This window comes from Equus przewalskii, chromosome 8 (genome assembly GCF_037783145.1).
Source record: "Equus przewalskii isolate Varuska chromosome 8, EquPr2, whole genome shotgun sequence".
Lineage (NCBI taxonomy): Eukaryota > Metazoa > Chordata > Mammalia > Perissodactyla > Equidae > Equus > Equus przewalskii.
In genome coordinates, this window is record NC_091838.1 from 50,393,959 (window position 1) to 50,412,128 (window position 18,170).

Genomic DNA, 18,170 nt, shown 5'->3' on the forward strand with positions numbered 1-18,170 from the left:
TCTCTTTCTTCTGCTGCTGCTGTTCCTGTTACACTTATGTTATGCCTTTTTGTAAATGTTCTACAGTTCTTAGACATTCTCTGTCATCTTTTTCTTTCTTTTCTCTCTTTGCTTTTCATTTTTGGAAGATTTTATTGACAAATCTTCAACCTCACTGTTTCTCTCCCTGGCTGAGTGCAGTCTACTAATGAGTCCATTAAAGGCAATCTTTGTTTCTGTTACAGTGTTATTGATTTTTAGCATTTCCTTTTCATATTTTCTTAAACTTTCTATCTCTCTGCTCACACTATCCATCTGTTCTTTCATGTTGTCCACTTTTCCCATTAGAGCCCTTAACATATTAACTACAATTATTTTTCCCAATCAGATAACTCTAAACTCTCTGCCATATCTGAGTCTGGTTCTGATGTATACTTTGTTTCTTCAGACTGAGTTTTTTCTTGTTTTTCAGAATGACTTGTATTTTTTTTTGTTGAAAGCTAGACAAGGTTTATTGGGTTAAAGGAATGTAGGTAGATGGCCCTTTGGTGTCAGATTTTACATTTCTCTGTCTGGGAGTTAGGCTGTGTTTACTGTTTGTTGTAGCTCTAGTGTTAGAGGGTAAAATTTCCTTTATTGTCCTTACATTATTACTAGATTTTTTATTGTGATAAAATACTCAAACATAAAATATACCATGTTAAAGACTTTTAAGTGTACAGTTCAGTAATATTGGATACACTCATAATGTGCCATCTTTACTACTGTCCATCTGAAGAATGTTTCATGTGGTAAACTGCAACTATATACCCATTAAAGAATAACTCCCTATTTCCCCCTTCCATCAGCACCTGGCAACCACCATTCTACTTTCTGTCTCTATGCTTTCAACTACTTTGAGTACCTCATATAAGTGGAAACATACAGTGTTTGTCCTGTTGTGACTGGCTTATTTCATTTAGCATAATATCCTTAAGTTTCATCCAAGTTGTAGTATGTCAGAATGTCCCTCCTCTTTAAGGCTGCATAGTATTCACTTGTATGTATATACTACATTTTGCTTACCATTCATCCATTGATGGACTCTTGGAGTGTGTCTATATTATAGCTATTGTGAATAATGCTGCTGTGGACATTGATGTACAAATATCTCAAGGCCCTGCTTTTAGTTCTTTTGGATATATACTCAGAAGTGGAATTGCTGCATCATTTAGTAATTTTTAAGTTTTTGAGGAACTGCCAGACTGTTTTCTACAGTGACTGTACCATTTTACATTCCCACCAGCAGTGCACAAGTGTTCCAGTTTCTCCACATCCTCACCAACACTTGTTATTTCCTGATTTTTGATAGTAGCCATCCTAATGGGTGTGAGGTGGTATCTCACAGTAGTTTTGATTTGCATTTCCCTAATGGTTAGTGAGTTTGAGCATGTTTTCCTGTGCTTATTGGCAATTTGTATATCTTATTTGGAAAAATGTCTATCCAAGTTCTTTGCCCATATTTGGAATTCAGTTGTTTGTTCTTTGGTTAAGTTTTAGGAGTTCTCTGTATATTCTGGGTATTAATCACTTAGCAGATATATGATTTGTCAATATTTTCTCCCATTCTGTGGGATGCTTTTTTACTCACTTGATGGTGTCTTTTGATGCACAAAATTTTAAAATTTTTGTCATGTCTAATTTGTCTATTTTTTTCTTTTGTTACTTGTGCCTTTGGAGTCATATCCAAGAAATCATTGCCAAGTCCAATGTTGTGCTGCTTTTGCTTTATGCTATCTTCTAAGAATTTTATAGTTTTAGTTCTTCATTTAGGTCTTTGATTGATTTTGAATTAATTTCTGCATGTGGTATTAAGTAAGCATCCAACTCCATTCTTTTACATGTGGATATCCAGTTTTCCCAGCACCATTTCATGAAAAGCTGTCCTTTCCCCATGTAATGATTTTGGCACCCTTGTCAAAAACCATTTGGCTTTATATGTGAGGATTTATTTCTAGGCTTTCTATTCTATTCTGTTGGTCTCTGTCTGTCTTTATGTCAGTACTACACTGATTACTATAGCTTTGTAGTAAGTTTTGAAATAAAAAAGTAAGTCCTTGAGCTTTGTTCTTTTTCAGGGTTATTTTGGCTATTTGTGATCCCTTGTATTTCATATGAATTTAGGATGGGTTTTTGTATTTCTGCAAAAAAAGCATTGGGATTTGGATAGGGATTGCATTGAATCTGAAGATTGCTTTGGGTATTTGGGTATTGGTCTGTAGTTTTCTTTTCTTGTAGGGTTTTTGTCTGGCTTTGGTCTGGTATGGTATAGTAGGATAATGGTGCCCTCAAAGAATACATTAGGAAATGTTTCTTCCTCTTGATATTTTGGAAAGATAGAGAAGGGTTGGTATTAGTTCATATTTAAATGTTGGGTAGAATTCACCAGTGAAGGCATCAGGTCCAGGGCTTTTCTTTCTCAGGAGATTTTTGATTAATGATTCAATCTCCTCACTAGTTATAGATCTATACAGATTTTCTAGTTCTTCATGATTTCTTGGTAGGTTATGTATTTCTAGGAATTTGTCCTTTTAATCTAAGTTGTTCAATTTGTTGGCATACAATTGTTCATAGTATTCTCATATTCCTTTTTACTTCTGTAAATAGTAGTATGTAGTATTGAGTCAATTTGTGGCCTAACATATGGTTTATCCTGAAAAATATCCCATGTTCACTTGAGAAGAATGTGTATGCTGTTCTTGTTGGGTAGAGTATTCTGTATATGTTAGTTTTAGCTGGTTTATTGTGTCTCAGTTTGGGTCTTTTTGATTTCATCTTACTTGGAGTTTGTTGATCTTCTTGAATATTTTTATTAATATCTTTCATCAAATTTTAGAAGTTTTCAGCTATTATTTATTCTACTGTTCCCTCTGCCTCTTTCTCTCTCTCTCTCTCCTCATTCTGGAATTCCCTCATGAAGCCTATGTTGGTCCACTTGATGATGTCCCACAGATACCTTAGGTTCTGTTCACTTTTCTTCAATCTTTTTTCTTTCTGTTCCTCAGATTCAATAATTTCCATGGTGTCATTGTTAACTTTCTTGGTTCTTGTTCTTTTCCCTCCTCAAATCTACCTTTGAATTCCTCTAGTGAATTTTTCATGTCAGTTATTGTACTTTCAGCTCCAGAATTACTTTTTGGTTTCTTTTTGTTCACACATGGTTTTCTTGACTTTCTCCACATCTTTCTTAGTTCTTTGAGCATCTTTAAGGTGCTCGTTTTAAAATCTTTGTCTAGTAGATCTGTCATGAGGTCTATTTTGGGACAGTTTTTGTTCATCCTTTTTTCCTTTGAAAGTCCGTACTTTCCTGTGTCTCTGTTTGTCTTGTGATTTTTTCTTGAAAACTGGACATTTGAATCTAATAATGCAGTAACTCGGGAAATCAGATTCTCCTCTTTCACCAGGTCTTGTTTTCTGTTATTTATTTATTTATTTATTTATTTATTTATTTTGTAGGCTGTCTCTTTGCTGAGGATCAGCCTGTACTATAAACTTAAGGTTTTCTCAGATGTTTTCTGAGTCCACACCTTTCCCTGAGCATGTGTGGTGACTTTCTATTTTCTCCTGTATATGCAGTTGCTTTTGAATATTTTAGTCTTCTGGCTCCCAGAAGTGGAAAAATTGAAAGACAAAGTGGGGAAATGTGCTGGCCCTTTAAATATCCTGGAGGTTACCTTAGCCAGAGAGGGAGGAGCTTGCAACAATGCTGGGGAGTTGCAACAACAATGGCCATCCACCTCTTTGTCTGCACCATTGAGATGAGAAGTAGTAATCACCTATCAGAGCACAGATCTCTGATGTTTGGAGGACATGGTCCTTTTTACTCACCCTGGCTCCTGCAAGCTTTGTGCAGGTTGCCCCAGGAACAGGTGCAGAGCTACCTGCCATGTGGCTGGGGTTGGGGGATGGGTAGCTGTTACTATGCCCACAGCTCAAACTGACTAAAATTAACTGCAATGTACAGTTCAAGCCTTCTCCTGAAGTTGAAAGCCTTCAGTAAACTCCATGTTTCCAAAATGGTTACATTGTTCAGAATCTGCCATGTTTTCTAGGTGGGGAGTTAGATTTCTGTTGCTTTCTACTCCGTTGTCTTTCCAGAATTCTCTCTTCTATTGTCTTTATTTTTGTCTTCCTTTCTGTTTTGGGTTTCCCTGTGCTCTTTACTAAAGCTTGCAGTTCTTTTAGTTGTAATCCCATGTTATTATGCAGGAACTCTACTGATTTGGTGGTAAGGTGTTGCTGATACAGGAGAAACATTCAATAGTCCTATAATAGGTCTCTATCTTTTAGTGAGCCTGAGTTGGGTATTTTCCTTTCCCCATGTTGAAGGCTAGAGAGGGCTATAGTTTGGTATTTTCCTTCTCCCACATCAAAGGCTAGAGGTGGATATAATTAGGTATTGCCTCCCTCAGGTTTGTTTGCTTTTGGTAAAACCCCAGTTGGTTAGGCTCTGGTAAAATACTTTCCCTTGAGCTCAGGATTGTTAAGAAGAGTAGAGAGCTCTGGGAATGTTTGAGAATGGTTACTTCCCTTCCTTCTGCTGGATGCAGGAGATTTTCCTCTATCTTCACAGTGAGCAACTAACAAGGCTCCTGGAGGTAAAATTTATGGAAATGTGGTGGTGTGCCTAAGACCAGGACCCCTTGGAATTTTAAACTCTCAATCCAGTCAACACTGAGTCTTCAGCAATTAGTCAATTATAGTTAAAAGTGTTCCTATAGTTACTGGCTCCAGGTGTGGGCTTCTGCTCTTGGGCCTGTACTCTTGCTAAACTGTGATATTCTGCATCCACTTGTCTATTTCTCTAGTTTTCAGGGCAGCAGTTTGCCCTGAAATTTTTTGAGGGCTCTAAGAAGAGCTGTTAATTTTTAGTTTGTTGAGCTTTTTTTCTTGTAAAGATGGGAATGATATTTTCCAAGTTCTTTGTGTATCAGACTGGAAACTGGAAGCACCTCATACACTTTTTGGAATGAAGGGATGTGGGAGTTCATTGTCAATAAAGTTAGTGTATTGTCAAAGAACTCAATCGTATAATTACTTTTTTATATTACCAGTTCTTAAATTATTATCTCAATGTGAATTTTAATTATGATCAGATACTTTGAGGTTTGATTTTGTCTAAAATATTGGGAAAAAGGAGGATAATTTTATACTCTTGATTGTGTTTAAAGACAGGGTAAATATTTATTTTGCTGTATTGTGATACATATTTTATTTGGGAAGCTGATGCAAATGATTGTTTATTTTATGTATAGATATTTTACAAAGCCCAGATATAATTCCTCAATTAGTGATTAAAATTTTTATCTCTGTTGGTTTTTTTCAAGTAAAGATTTTGAAATTGGAAACTGATTTGTAAGTTAATATCAATTTGTCTATGATAAAATCTTTTGTCACAAATTAAGAACAACACGATTCCTTGCAGAATATCAGCCAGACTTCTAAAACAATATCCTCTCCAGATTTACATATTTATTTCCATACTTGTTTTTAACATACATATTGTTTGGTGAAGGGTAATCTTGAATTGATCTCCATTTTGGTGAGCTGGTATGGTAATCTTTCTTTGTCATTATCTATATGGAATCTGTTTTGTTCTAAAATGTTAAGAAATTTTTGTCTTATTCTCAAAGGAATATAATGATAAGTTTTCTAGATAGATTCCGATGTCACTATAGTTTGCTTGTGTTTGTTTATATGATATTTGGTGCTAATACAATCTTTTATTATTAATCCATTGTATGACTATATTTAAATACTAAAGAATGTGGCTTTAGCTCTAGGGTAAAACTATTATACTTTTTGAAGTTTATGCAGAGGACACAGGATATTCTTTTTTGGTTAATATAGAGTTATATAATTACCAATTATATTTATTCATTGGGATGCAAAAATATTTAAGGGTATACCTTTTTGTTTATTGTTTATATCATTAAAAATAGGAACATGCCAGCAAAGAAAATAAATTTGATCTAAAGAGAATTTAATTTACAGTGTTAGTGTAATTTCCTAGTGGAAGTTCTAGAGTTGGGGACCAATTTTTAATTCTGAGCTTTTCTTTGGGAAAGGAAAAGCTCAGCAACTACTCACTGAGTCACAAGTTTATCTCTCAGGACCAGTCCTATGCAAAGTGTGGGAAGCCAAATTTCAGAGGCATCACCCTTGTGTGTGATCTTTCTCTACTTTTTAAATATCCAGTGCTATTTCAGTGAAGTGCTAAGTTTATTATAGTTTAAATGCATTTTTAGTTTATTATAGATATATGAATAATTTACTTTAGTTTATGAATATTTTAAATTTAATATACATAGTTATTTTAGTAGCTATTTTTAGGTGTATTGGATACATAACTGTCCAAATCCTTTATCTGCTCCTTTAAGCAGTAAATGAATTCATTTGTAAAGCTTTTAGAATACGTTTATAAAACCCTAGCTTTTGTTTAAAACATTTATACCTTTACTTCAACTTATATTAAGGAAGAAATTTAAAAGAAAAAGAGGAATTCTATTTATCTTCAGTAAACCAAATGTAACTGTGTTTAATATAGTACTTTAAAATTATTTTAAAAGCTTCAATATCAATATCAATAAAAGTATTCAGAAAACTTGAGGATTAAATCTGGCTGGAATCATTAGAACAGCAGTAGAGTTTTAATATCAGTTCTCTATTAAGAACGAATGATTCAACTTCTCTTTTTTTTGTCAAATTAATTCAAATGTGTCATTGCAGTATATAGCAAAGCACTAAGCTTTTCTATGTAATAAACCTCATTTTTCATTTTTATGTGACCACACATCTGTAGATAGAAATTTATTCCGAGTACAGTGCACTCAGTTGTGCAAACTTATCTTTTTAGGGTCAAAGAAGAACACAAACCACAACCGACACAGTAAGTAAATGTATTAAGAGTGCAGTAGGCTTGACTTCTGTACCTTTGCCACATTCTGCTTTCTGCACCTTGGATGGTATTAGCTTAAACTAATACTGGATAGGCTGCAGCTAGTGTGTCTTCTGCTTTCTGACTCTCTGGCTTGTAAGAGAGCTGCCTGCAGCTTCTTACTTCATCCACATACTGACTGGATGTAGTTTTTTTGCTGTCTGCTTGTGGACTGGTTAAGTGTTCAAACTTAGTTTCCCTACATTCTGACTGCCTGGATGATAATTGGAGCTCACATTTCCATTGGCTGTAGCTTTTGTGCCTGTGTATTTTTATTATTATGGATAAGAAAACATTTGACCTACATTGTTATTCATTTGGTTATTCAGTCACATTATTTGCTTATTTAAACAGGTGGTTTCCCTTTAGTGGGATCACTGAACTGGTAAATAACGTTCTTCAGCCCCAGCAAAAACAACAAAATGAAAAGGAGGCCCAGACGTAAGTAAGCTGATCTGTAATAGACTAAATATTATCTCTGATAGTATAACATACTGAAGAGTATGTATTAAAATACTGTCCTTGCAATAGTATCCTAAGAAACAAAAATTGTTAGGTTATGAGTTTGATACTTTCACCTTCCTTTATCCCATGGAAATTAAAAAGAAAACAAGGATAATTTATAGAGTAGTGAAAACAAAGAGGTAATTCTTCCCCTAATTGTATTCTAAATAACGTAAACTGTATTTATCCAGTAAAATATGTTTCTCCAATAATGCAATATATTCCTAAGTGTGTTTTCTTCAAAAGTAATTCCAGGGACATTAAGAGATATTAACCCCCAAATTCAATCTTTGGCCAAATAGTTTTAAAAAGGTTCTTTAAAAAAAGGTTAAGCAGGTTTCTTTATTGTAATCTGTCAGAGTGTCTACATATGCTCCAAAGGTGTCAAAATATACAATGTTTACTAAGCTTATTTGACTACTGAATCTTGTTTTCACTGAACATTTCATTAGGTTATGAAACTTAATTTGGGAAATGCAGCAGTTTATTCTCACATTGACCTGAAACATTAAAAACAAGTCAATTCTATTTATTTTAGTTGTTAGCAGATTTAAAAAAATTCTTTAAAAAGATGTTCACATTTGTATCTTTTTAACTTTGTGCAAGTAATATTATTTATATTGTGAAGTGGGGGTAACGATGAAAATGTGAGAAAGATTGTATCAATTTAAATTTCAGTCTCCCCATGATAACTACCGCTACCGTCTTACTCAGAAATGCTCTTATCACTCAGCCTCTGCACTTTTTAACAGTAGGAGTTATGTCTATGGAGAAGATGGTTTGGTTATAGGAATGGACAGATCGAGAAGTGACACATACCCTAGGACAGAACAAGAATGACTGCTAGGAGCCCTAAGACGAAACATTCAGAAAAGCATTCACATTTTGCCTTTAATGCAAACTAGAAGATACACATCTTTTTGTCTTGTTATTGATGAGGGTAATTTGTCTTGTTATTGATGAGGGTAATCCCTCTTTTATGTTACCTTTTATGCATTTTATTTTAAACTTTGTCAGTGTTTCAGTTGCAACTGAAGTAAAACAATGTTGTGATATACTACTACTGATACTTGATACGTAGTTCTTAAATTGGAACTGTTCCTGTATTTGAGCTTGTTCAAAAGACCTGTGTTTGTTTTGTCTACTCTTTCATCCTTGACATCTAGCAAGTGCCTGATCCATAATAGGAACTCAGTAAATATTTCTTCACAACTGATTACACATGTTTTATCTTTTTATGATATAACAATACTGTATTACAAGGAGTAGAAATAAATTTAATAATCTCTTTTCTAATCAGCAAATATTGTATTAAAATGGCACATAATGTCATTGTTTTGCTGATTTTTTTCTAAGGCTCCAGAACTTATAATAAAGTAGTAAAATCAATAGCAAAATATAATTAGATACAACTTTGCCTCAATTTTAAATGAATTCAGTTATCTATCTTGTTTGTGAGTTTCAGAAAAATCAAGATTGTTATATTATTTAGTAAATTACAATGGGCATTAAATAAAATACTGTTTTGTTAGTAACTTTAAAAAGTGATCTCTAATTATTGAAACAAAGTGACATTTGATTGGTATAAACAAAGATCAAGACAAATTTGAAAAGAAATAGCTTTAATGCAATAATAAACATAATTCAATATGCTTTGATTTTTGGATGGGAAGATGGTAGGAGAAAAGACTAGTACCTTCAAATGTTTTAGAAATTAATTCTTGATTAACAAGTATTATTTCATTAAAGTTTCTTGGATAACTAATTTATTCTTGTTGCTCTGTGATTTATGCAGTTTTAAAAATTCAGAATTAATAGATTCTTTCAATAGTTATCTTCTTCATCTTACATTCTTGTTACGCTGAAGATTTCTGATTTATAGTTTTCTGGGAGGTCTCCTTTTATCTTTCTGATCCACAGACCAGGATTACTTCCAAATTTTCTGTTTTTATTCTTCTTCTATTCAATCAGACTTCTAAGACTTCTTCTTTCTGAGTCATCTCATTTTTTTATCCCTTTGACTACTGTTTGAATGGGATAACTTCCTATCTGCTTACTTTCTATTCATTCATCCATAAAATAATTTCTAAGAGCTGCATTCCAGGTATTCATTTTAATTTCTAAAAAGTGTAAAAATATTTGTTAAGTATTAAAGCATTTGTTAAAAAGTAGGACTTATGTTTTTTCATATTCTGTATAAATATTTTCACAGTAGAATAACTCAGTAAATATTTCATCAGATAGTGTTAAAAATCTAATATTTTGTGAACAGTAATTTCATTTTAATGAATTTATATAAATCCCGTTTTGTGGTTATTCAAAGCTATAATAATGTAGGTTTCTTGAGGTATGTACTTTTGGAGTTTTTTTATTTCGTAGTTCTTTAATGTAACAGGAAGATTTACTAATTTTGACTTGGGTAATTCATGTGAAATTGTTGGTTTACCAACAAGATGGAAGCAGCCTGGGTCCCTGAGTTGCCACTTGGAAGAGAAGCATTCTATAATCCTATAAATAAGTCTCAGGCATTTAGTGGGCCTATGCCCCTGGGCTTGAATAAGTAGAACAATGTATCCAACTTTGACTTTCCATAGGTTTTGAGGCATAGAAAATTGATTGAGCCATTTGATTCAGTTGTCAGTTTATTCAGCCTTTGCATAAACTGCTTAATATACAGATTAAGTAATATTAATTTTACTTTCTCTTCTTTCTTTCACTATTTTTTGCATCAGCATCAAAATGAGGAAAAGTTGTGTATAAAGACAATGTAATATAGGTCGTATGTCAAGGGTAAAACAAGTCCCTGGAGTATTAAGGATGAGCATACTAGGAAAAAATGATAAATGCTCTGTAGTGCAACTCTTATTTTAACTTTGTATTTCCAATATCTAGCACAATATCAAAGGTAAGGAAGAAGGCTTTCTAACACAAATTAATTAAATTAATCAATTGGGGGCAGGCCCTGTGGCCGAGTCGTTAAGTTTGTGTGCTCTGCTTTGGCATCCCAGGGTTTCACCGATTCGCATCCTGGGTGTGGACATCGCACCGCTCATCAGGCCATGTTGAGGCTGTATTCCACATGCCACAACTAGAAGGACGCACAACTAGAATATACGACTATGTACTGGGGGGATTTGGGGAGAAAAAGCAAAAAATAAAATCAGTTGGATTAATTTATCTTGAATTTGCATATAATAGTTTTATTCATGTTGTAACACGATAAATAATAAATATACTTTTGAAATATTAGGGAAATCTAAAATTTGAATCATTGTAATCAGACAACCACTTAATATAATAATCCTCTCTGATTATGAGGTCTTTTAATAGGAAAAACTGCTAAGGGAAAGAATATAAGCATAGGGAACATCATATGTGAAAGTCTGTAGGTAGCAAAAGTTTTGAGGAACACAAAGAAGACTAGTGTGGCTGTAACGTAGTGGACAAGATGGAGTGTGGCAAGAGATGAGGTTCCAGAGGTAGTATAAAAATACTGTTCTAGATAGGGCAGTGTTTTTATAGAGAAGGATAAGGAATTTAGATCTGAGTCTCAATATAAATGGAAGATATTGAAAAGTTTTAAAAATGGTAATAACATGATTTAATTTATTTATTAAGATCAATCTTGCTGCTCTATTAGTAAAGTGGCTGACAATAAAAGTGGAGAGAGCAATGAGGAAGCTTTTGTGAAGGACTCTGCTGGAGATCATCATGACTTACAGTAGGTTGATTACAATGACAAATGAGAGAAGTGGATTGGGGATATAGTTGGAGGCTGAACTGACATGATTTGTTAGTGGAGTAGATTTAGAGGAAGTTAGTAAGGAAGAGAGAAGAACCAAAGATGACTGTCAGATTTCTGATTGGAAGAACTAATTGAATGGTGATGCCATTAGCTGTGACCAAGAAGGGGAAAGGATGAAGAGTTAGGAATAGAAACTAAAACTTAAGTTTTAAACTTTTAAAGTTCAAGATGCCTATAAATTAGCCAGTTTTGAAGGAGGGATAGGGATCGACTGGAGATCTAACTTTTGGAGTTGTCAGTGTGGTACTTAAAGCTGGAAGACTGTGTAACATAACCTAGAGAGACGCTGTCTGATGAGAGCAGATGAGCAAGGCCGTGACTGAGCTGGAAAGAATTCTCACATTGTGCAGGGTACTAGGAATCCAGAAATAAAAGCACCGTAGTCCCTGTTCTCAAATATTTCACATCTAAGTGGAAGAAAGACATGACATGCTGATAGGCAATTAAAAACAATATTGAGGAGACTTCTGGTTTCCTCTTCAACATGTAAAGAGTTTGGAAGTCATTACTCCTATATCACAACAAGAAAAAAGCTGAACAAACTGAAAACCAACAACTCTTCTTAGATTCATCACAAAATTGAGGTCACAGGGCCAATCAATGCCCTGACAAGTGGAGAGAGAAATGAATAAAAAGAATCACAGCTTATTGGGAGCAGAAACCACTGGAGCTAGGATCTGGTAGGAAAACTTAAACTATAACTGATGAACTATTGAAAGCTGAGTGTGCACTAACTTAAGAGTTAAAAATTCCTGGGAGCCAAGCCTTAGAGAACCATTCCTCTCCAGTTTTGTGAGTTTTACCTCCAGGAACCCCACCAGGTTCTCATGGTGAAGATTTGTGAAAAATTATCTCATATGTCTAGCAGGGGAAGGGGAAAAATAACCATTTCGAAATATTCTCAGAGCTTTTTGTTCTCAAGGGAAACTACTTTACCAAAGCCTAACCAAAATGAGAGAAGGGAAATATCCAACTACAGTTCCCTCGAGACTTCCTGTCTCACTGAAAGGGGAAAAGAAGCTGAGAAACACTTCTGAAGGTCACAGCCCAGGGGCATAGGCCCACTAAAAGACTGAGACTTATTTATAGGATTATAGAATGCTTCTCTTCCAAGTGACAACTCAGGGATCCAGGCTTCTTCCATCTTGTTGGTAAACCAACTGGAACATATAGCTACAAGGGTTACTGCATCAGAGGAAGAGAAAAAAATGGGGAACTCACACTTATTCTTAACTGTGTAAGACAAGAAGTGACATAGGGCACTGTTGCTCACAGCTCATTGCCCAAAGCTTGTCACAGGCTCTTAACTAACTGCAAGGAAGTCTAGAAAGTCTTTCCATGTGATCATAAAGAGAGTTGATTCTATATAATAAGCACTAGTAACATCTACTACAGTTAGTTTACATTTGATTTTCATTTATTGCAATGAGATGGAAATTTCAGGATGTCAAAAGATAAAGATTTGCCAAAAGAGTTCTACTATAGTAAGGATAACTCCAATATTTGTAGTCCTTGCTCTTGGTACTGTTGGTTCTCCTGAAACTGCTGGAATGACTTGAGATCAAGATCTAATTTTTACAAGGCTGAAGGTTAAGGTTAATAAAATGAAGAAAATTCAAATACAGAAGTGTCCTCTGGAAGGAAGGAAATTTGCCATAGGTGGTGTTTCAAGGAACACCTATTAAATTTTGTCAGTGGGATTAGAGGGAGATTTTTGCATTCTCTTAAGTGGTAGTGAAAGACTGAAGGAGATTAAAAGTGTGCTAACAGTGAAAATATGTGAAAGCATACTAAGAAACCTTTAGTTGATCATTAAAGATGCCAAAGTATACTAATAAATAAAAGAAAGAGTGAACAAAATAATTTTAAAAAGGAGGAGCAGAAATAGCAGAAAATCATTCTTTTTCTGTTCTTGGGTGGAAGCTGTCTACCTTGGTTTGTCATCTGCTTGATCCAAAAGTTGTTGGGTAGCTGTTTCTACCCAAAGATAATTTACTTCTGGAAAATTCTTTAAGACTCTCCTATTTAAGGTCTGTTGATGGAGCAGATTTCCAACAGTCTAGGAAAAACTGTGTCTTTTTAGTTGCAAAATGTGAATCCAAGAATCAACATTTTGAGGCTTTTACTGAAAAGCTAATTCTTAACATGACTTATTAGAGTCTTTTCCTTCAAGACTCTGGAGCAGTTTTTCTCTCTTGTTTCTTCCAGAATACTGAATCTCTAGGTTTCAGTTCATAGAGAATTTCTTAGAAGCATGTTTTGGAAAGACTGCTTGTACCTGTTGATGGATGATAAGGCTGCATCACATGATTCCTTTGCTGTACGTAATCATGTTAACTTGCAATAAAGCTGAGTCTAGGATCAGAGGTGAATTTCTAAATGCATGGATAGCTTATTATTAACTCATAAAGGAGAACTTCTGGATCCCAAAAAGGGTTGATTTTGTTGTTTTGAAGGGTAATGGCAATGAAAATTGAAGGGTCTTTGAGAATATTGTTAATTTAATTTTACTTTAAAAATTCCACTTGTTCTTTCTACTTTTCCTGAAGATGGAGGAGGACATGGGCAAAGATTTTTCTTGTAAGCTATCTACTTCTTATTTGTGCTTGACTGGTCAAAGTGGTTGATTTGGAGTTGTGAAATGATGAAGGCAGTTCCTGCACATAGTTGTGTTTCCAGGTCCACCATAGATATTCTTCAATCTGCATGAAAACTGACTGCATCTGTCACATACCTTAGAACCACCTTAAATTCCTTTTGGCTCAAGAAAGGGATAGATAAATAAAGAAAAATTATGAATGATAGATTGCTTGTTTAGAAAAGGCATTTAGAAAAATTGATAAAAGTAGCAAAGTGCTTATTGCCAAGTAAAGTTTTTATTAAAACGTAACAAATGTAGTCAAAAGTGTGCAAATTGAAATCCACAGCTCATTGAATTGCCAGACAGTGAACATATCTGGAAACCATCACTGGGAGCAAGAAGCAGAGCATTACCACACTTCTAGGATTTCCTTCTTATGCTCCCTTCCACGGAGGGCTACCTCCCACCCCAAAGGGTAATAACTTTGATCCTGACTTCTATCAAGATTATTTTTGCCTATTTATATTTAGACTGTATACGAATGGAATCATGCAATATGTATGCTGTTGGGTCTGCATTATTTTGATTGACATTAACATCATTAATCATCAGGGAAATGCAAAACCACAGTGAGATATCACCTCACATCTGTTAAAATGGCTATTATCAAAAAGGCTAGAAATAAGTGTTGGCAAGGTTGTGGAGAAAAGGGAACCCTTGTGCACTGTTAGTGGGATTGTAAATTGGTGCAGCCACTACGGAAAACAGAATGGAGGTTCCTCAGAAAACTAAAAGTAGAACTACCATATGACCTAGCAATTCTACTTATAGGTATTTATCCAAAGAAAATGAAAACACTAACTCGAAAAGATATATGGACCATGTTCACTGAAGCATTATTTACAATAGTCAAGATATGGAAACAACCTAAGTGTCCATTGATGGATGATAGATAATGAGATTGTGGTGTGTATACACACAGACATACAGAACACACACACACACACACACTGGAATATTATTCAATCATTAAAAAAGGATGAAATCTTGGGGCCTGCCCCGTGGCCGAGTGGTTGAGTTTGTGCACTCAGCTTCAGCAGCCCAGGGTTTTGCTGGTTTGGATCCTAGGCGTGGACATGGCACTGCTCATCAAGCCATGCTGAGGTGGCTTCCCACCTAGCACAACCAGAAGGACCTACAACTAGAATATACAACTATGTACTGGGGGGCTTTGGGGAGAAGAAAAAAAAATTGGCAACAGATGTTAGCTCAGGTGCCAATCTTAAAAAAAAAAGAAATCTCGCCATTTGTGGCAATATGGACAGACGTTGAGGGCATTATGCTAAGTGAAATAAGTCAGAGAAATACAAATACCATATGATCTCTCTTATATGTGGAATCTAAAAAACTCTCCCCAAAACAAACCAAGCTCATAGATACAGAGAACAGATTGGTCATTGCCAGAGGTGGAAGGTGGAGGGTGGGAGAAATGGGCAACTTTTTTTTTTTTTCCAGTTTAGGTAAATTGACTAAAACAAAACATAGTGTTTGTGAGATTCAGCCATGTGATTGCATATAGTATTTCATTCATTATCATGGCTGTATGTCAGTATCTGAATGTATTACAATTTATCTGTTTTACTATTGATACACATTTGGGATTGTTTCCAGTTTTTGGCTACTAGGAATAGTGTTGCTGTATACATTCTGATGCCATTACTTTTTTCCTATTACTTTGGAGGATAATTTTGTGAAAGTGAAGTACTTTAGGTGTTTTAAAATATTTTCAAAAAGTAGAGGCTAGTTACTATGTCAGGGTCTGTAGTCTCCAGTTTCCCGTTTATTTATAGGTACTGTTTTCTGAGCGTGCCCTATTGTATGCTGTTTTGGTGCCTCTGTATATGGCCAAGAAAGGGTGAAAAGGCATTCCAGGCAGAGGAACAGCACATAGGATGATATCATCTGAATCGTATTTTAGAACAAACATTAGAATTATAATAGTCACATAGGGATCTGTTTAGAAGTTCAGATGAGAGACATAGTAAGTGACTGGAATGGCCATCTATATGACATATGTTTATTCTTTAATCATAAAAGGAAACTAGTCCTTTCTGTCAGCTGATTAGTAAAGAAGTGCCTTTTGTACTTTTTTTAAAGTTCTATTCATAAAAAGAAATATATTTTACACTGTAATCCAGTATACACATACCTACATACAAATATTTACATGTGTAACAGAAAAGATTTGCATGAAATGCTTACTTGCACTCTTTCCAATGCTCTGTCTATTCTATTTCATTAAAAAGTTGTGAGTCTAGGCCAGCTAAATTGATTTTATGTCCTACTATTGGGTTGCAATCTGCAGTCTGAAAATTACTCTAGAAGTATTTGCCTACATTTAATGATAACATTCTATAACTATATGCTGGCAGAAAGCACTACTTAAAATTCATTCTCTGAGGAAAATCACTATTACAATGATATTTATTTGAATGCTTCAGTTTTGTTAATAATCAAGACATACATTAAAGTTAAAGTTTCACAGATTTGGACCGTTCAAGAAAAAGCTTTATAATATCTGATCAACTTAAACCTTGGAATAATAATGATAATTAAGAAGAGTGAGAATATAGCAGTATAGTTTTCTATTTGATTAGTCAGATACGTAATTTTAGTTTCTCTAAAGATAAAAAGGTTAAACAGTCAGACAATACTAAAAGTTTGAATTGTACTATAGGTAATGTAGAACATGGGCAAAAGAAGTTTCTTCTGTAAGGAAAACAGCCAAGTCTAAGCCCAGATATGAAGAACACATAAACGAGAAGAGGAAATGGGGAAACAGTGAGCTAGGTTGCCTTTATATGTTATCTTACTTGTCATAGTAACTTTATGAAGTCTATATTAAAATCCCAACTTGACAGGTGTAGACACTGGTACCAAGGCTAAGAAATTTGGCAGCAGTCTCGTATAGCTAATAGTGAAACCAGGACTCAAATTATGTTTAAAGATAAATCATTATTTTCCCCTCTGCCATAGATTTCCTTGAAATACTGAATTTTTCTTGCTTATTAAAATACCTCAAATCAACTTTAAATAAGGCACACATTAATTATCTAGCATGTTTCAGACACTGTGCTAGGCAAAAGATGAATAGTCCTAGACAGACAGTATACATAATAATAATTACAATATAATATATTGTTGAGAGGTACAACATAAGAGTGAATGTTTGGCTCTGCTTGGTGGGGATCAGACAGGGCTGTTGAAATCTGAGCTAGGTCTTGAATGCTGATAAAGAGTGTACCACATGAAAAAATAAGTAAATTGTATTCTAGTAGGTGAAACAGCACTTGCAAAGATGTGAAAAAGCGTGATGTGCTTGGAGAACTGTAGGAGAACGTTGTTGTTCTAGTGTAAATGTTAGAGGAGGAGCAGCCATAGATTAAGCTTTAGAGCAAAGTAGGGTTCAAATCACAAATGATTCTGTATGCTAGCAGTTCTGAGAACCATCTGGGAGCTTCTTAAAAATTCAGATTCTTGGGTCCCTACTCCAAAGGTTTAAATTCAGTAGGTTTTGGATGGATTCAGGGAATCTGCATTATTTAAAACAAAAGTCCTCCAGGTAATTCTGATGATCAGCAAGATTTAGGAATCACTGTAAAATGTCATGTGAATATATTTTACTAGTTTACAACTTTGCAATTTACATGCAACTTTTGAAATTATGTTCTCATATATTTATTTTGATTAGTTATTATTATTCCTTATTCTGATATCTTAGTAGGCAGCAAGATAAATAGCAATTGTGCTGCTATATCATGCAACAGTTCGAGATTACAATTATCTACACCAATTTGAGATTAAATGCAATTAAGTTCACACAAATTGTAAAAAATGTAAATAATGTGATCAGGGTTTTCCTTTTCTTTTTATTATTCCTTTTTTAGTTGATGAGCACATGGGTTTTACCCAGACAGCAGTGCATAAAAATGTTTCACAACCTAATGTCTTTTCAAAGAGTTACTTTATTTTGGTTAAGCAGAAAGAAGTTGAAGGTAGAATATTTATAATGGTCTTGAAACGTTTCTTATATTTATCATTATCTTTTTTTTTTGGAATTGTGTTTGTTAAATACTTTTCTTTAAGAAACAAATTTCAGAGAAGCAATGAAACACCCTTTCCTCCTGGCATCAGAGAGGGGTATCTATGTATTGAGGATGAATCATTTCGTAGTGTCAATAATAAGCTATGAGTGTACTTTTACTTATTTTAAATCTCACTCTCTAACATCAAGATTATTTCATCTTGTGAATGGAATAATCATC

General features: G+C 34.4%; 1 protein-coding gene across 34 annotated transcripts in view; it reads left to right on the forward strand.

Moving 5' to 3' along the window:
• RIMS2 (regulating synaptic membrane exocytosis 2) overlaps positions 1–18,170 on the forward strand; it is a 573,066-nt gene that overhangs the window by 101,046 nt on the left and 453,850 nt on the right. For 19 of the 34 annotated variants that reach the window (XM_070630747.1, XM_070630761.1, XM_070630775.1 and 16 more), the window contains exons 2-3: positions 6,875–6,907; positions 7,310–7,396. The exons of the other annotated variants lie outside the window; for them this stretch is intronic. In XM_070630747.1, coding sequence (XP_070486848.1) covers positions 6,875–6,907; positions 7,310–7,396 — 120 coding nt within the window. The remainder of the gene's footprint in view (positions 1–6,874; positions 6,908–7,309; positions 7,397–18,170) is intronic. 34 annotated transcript variants of the gene reach the window in all.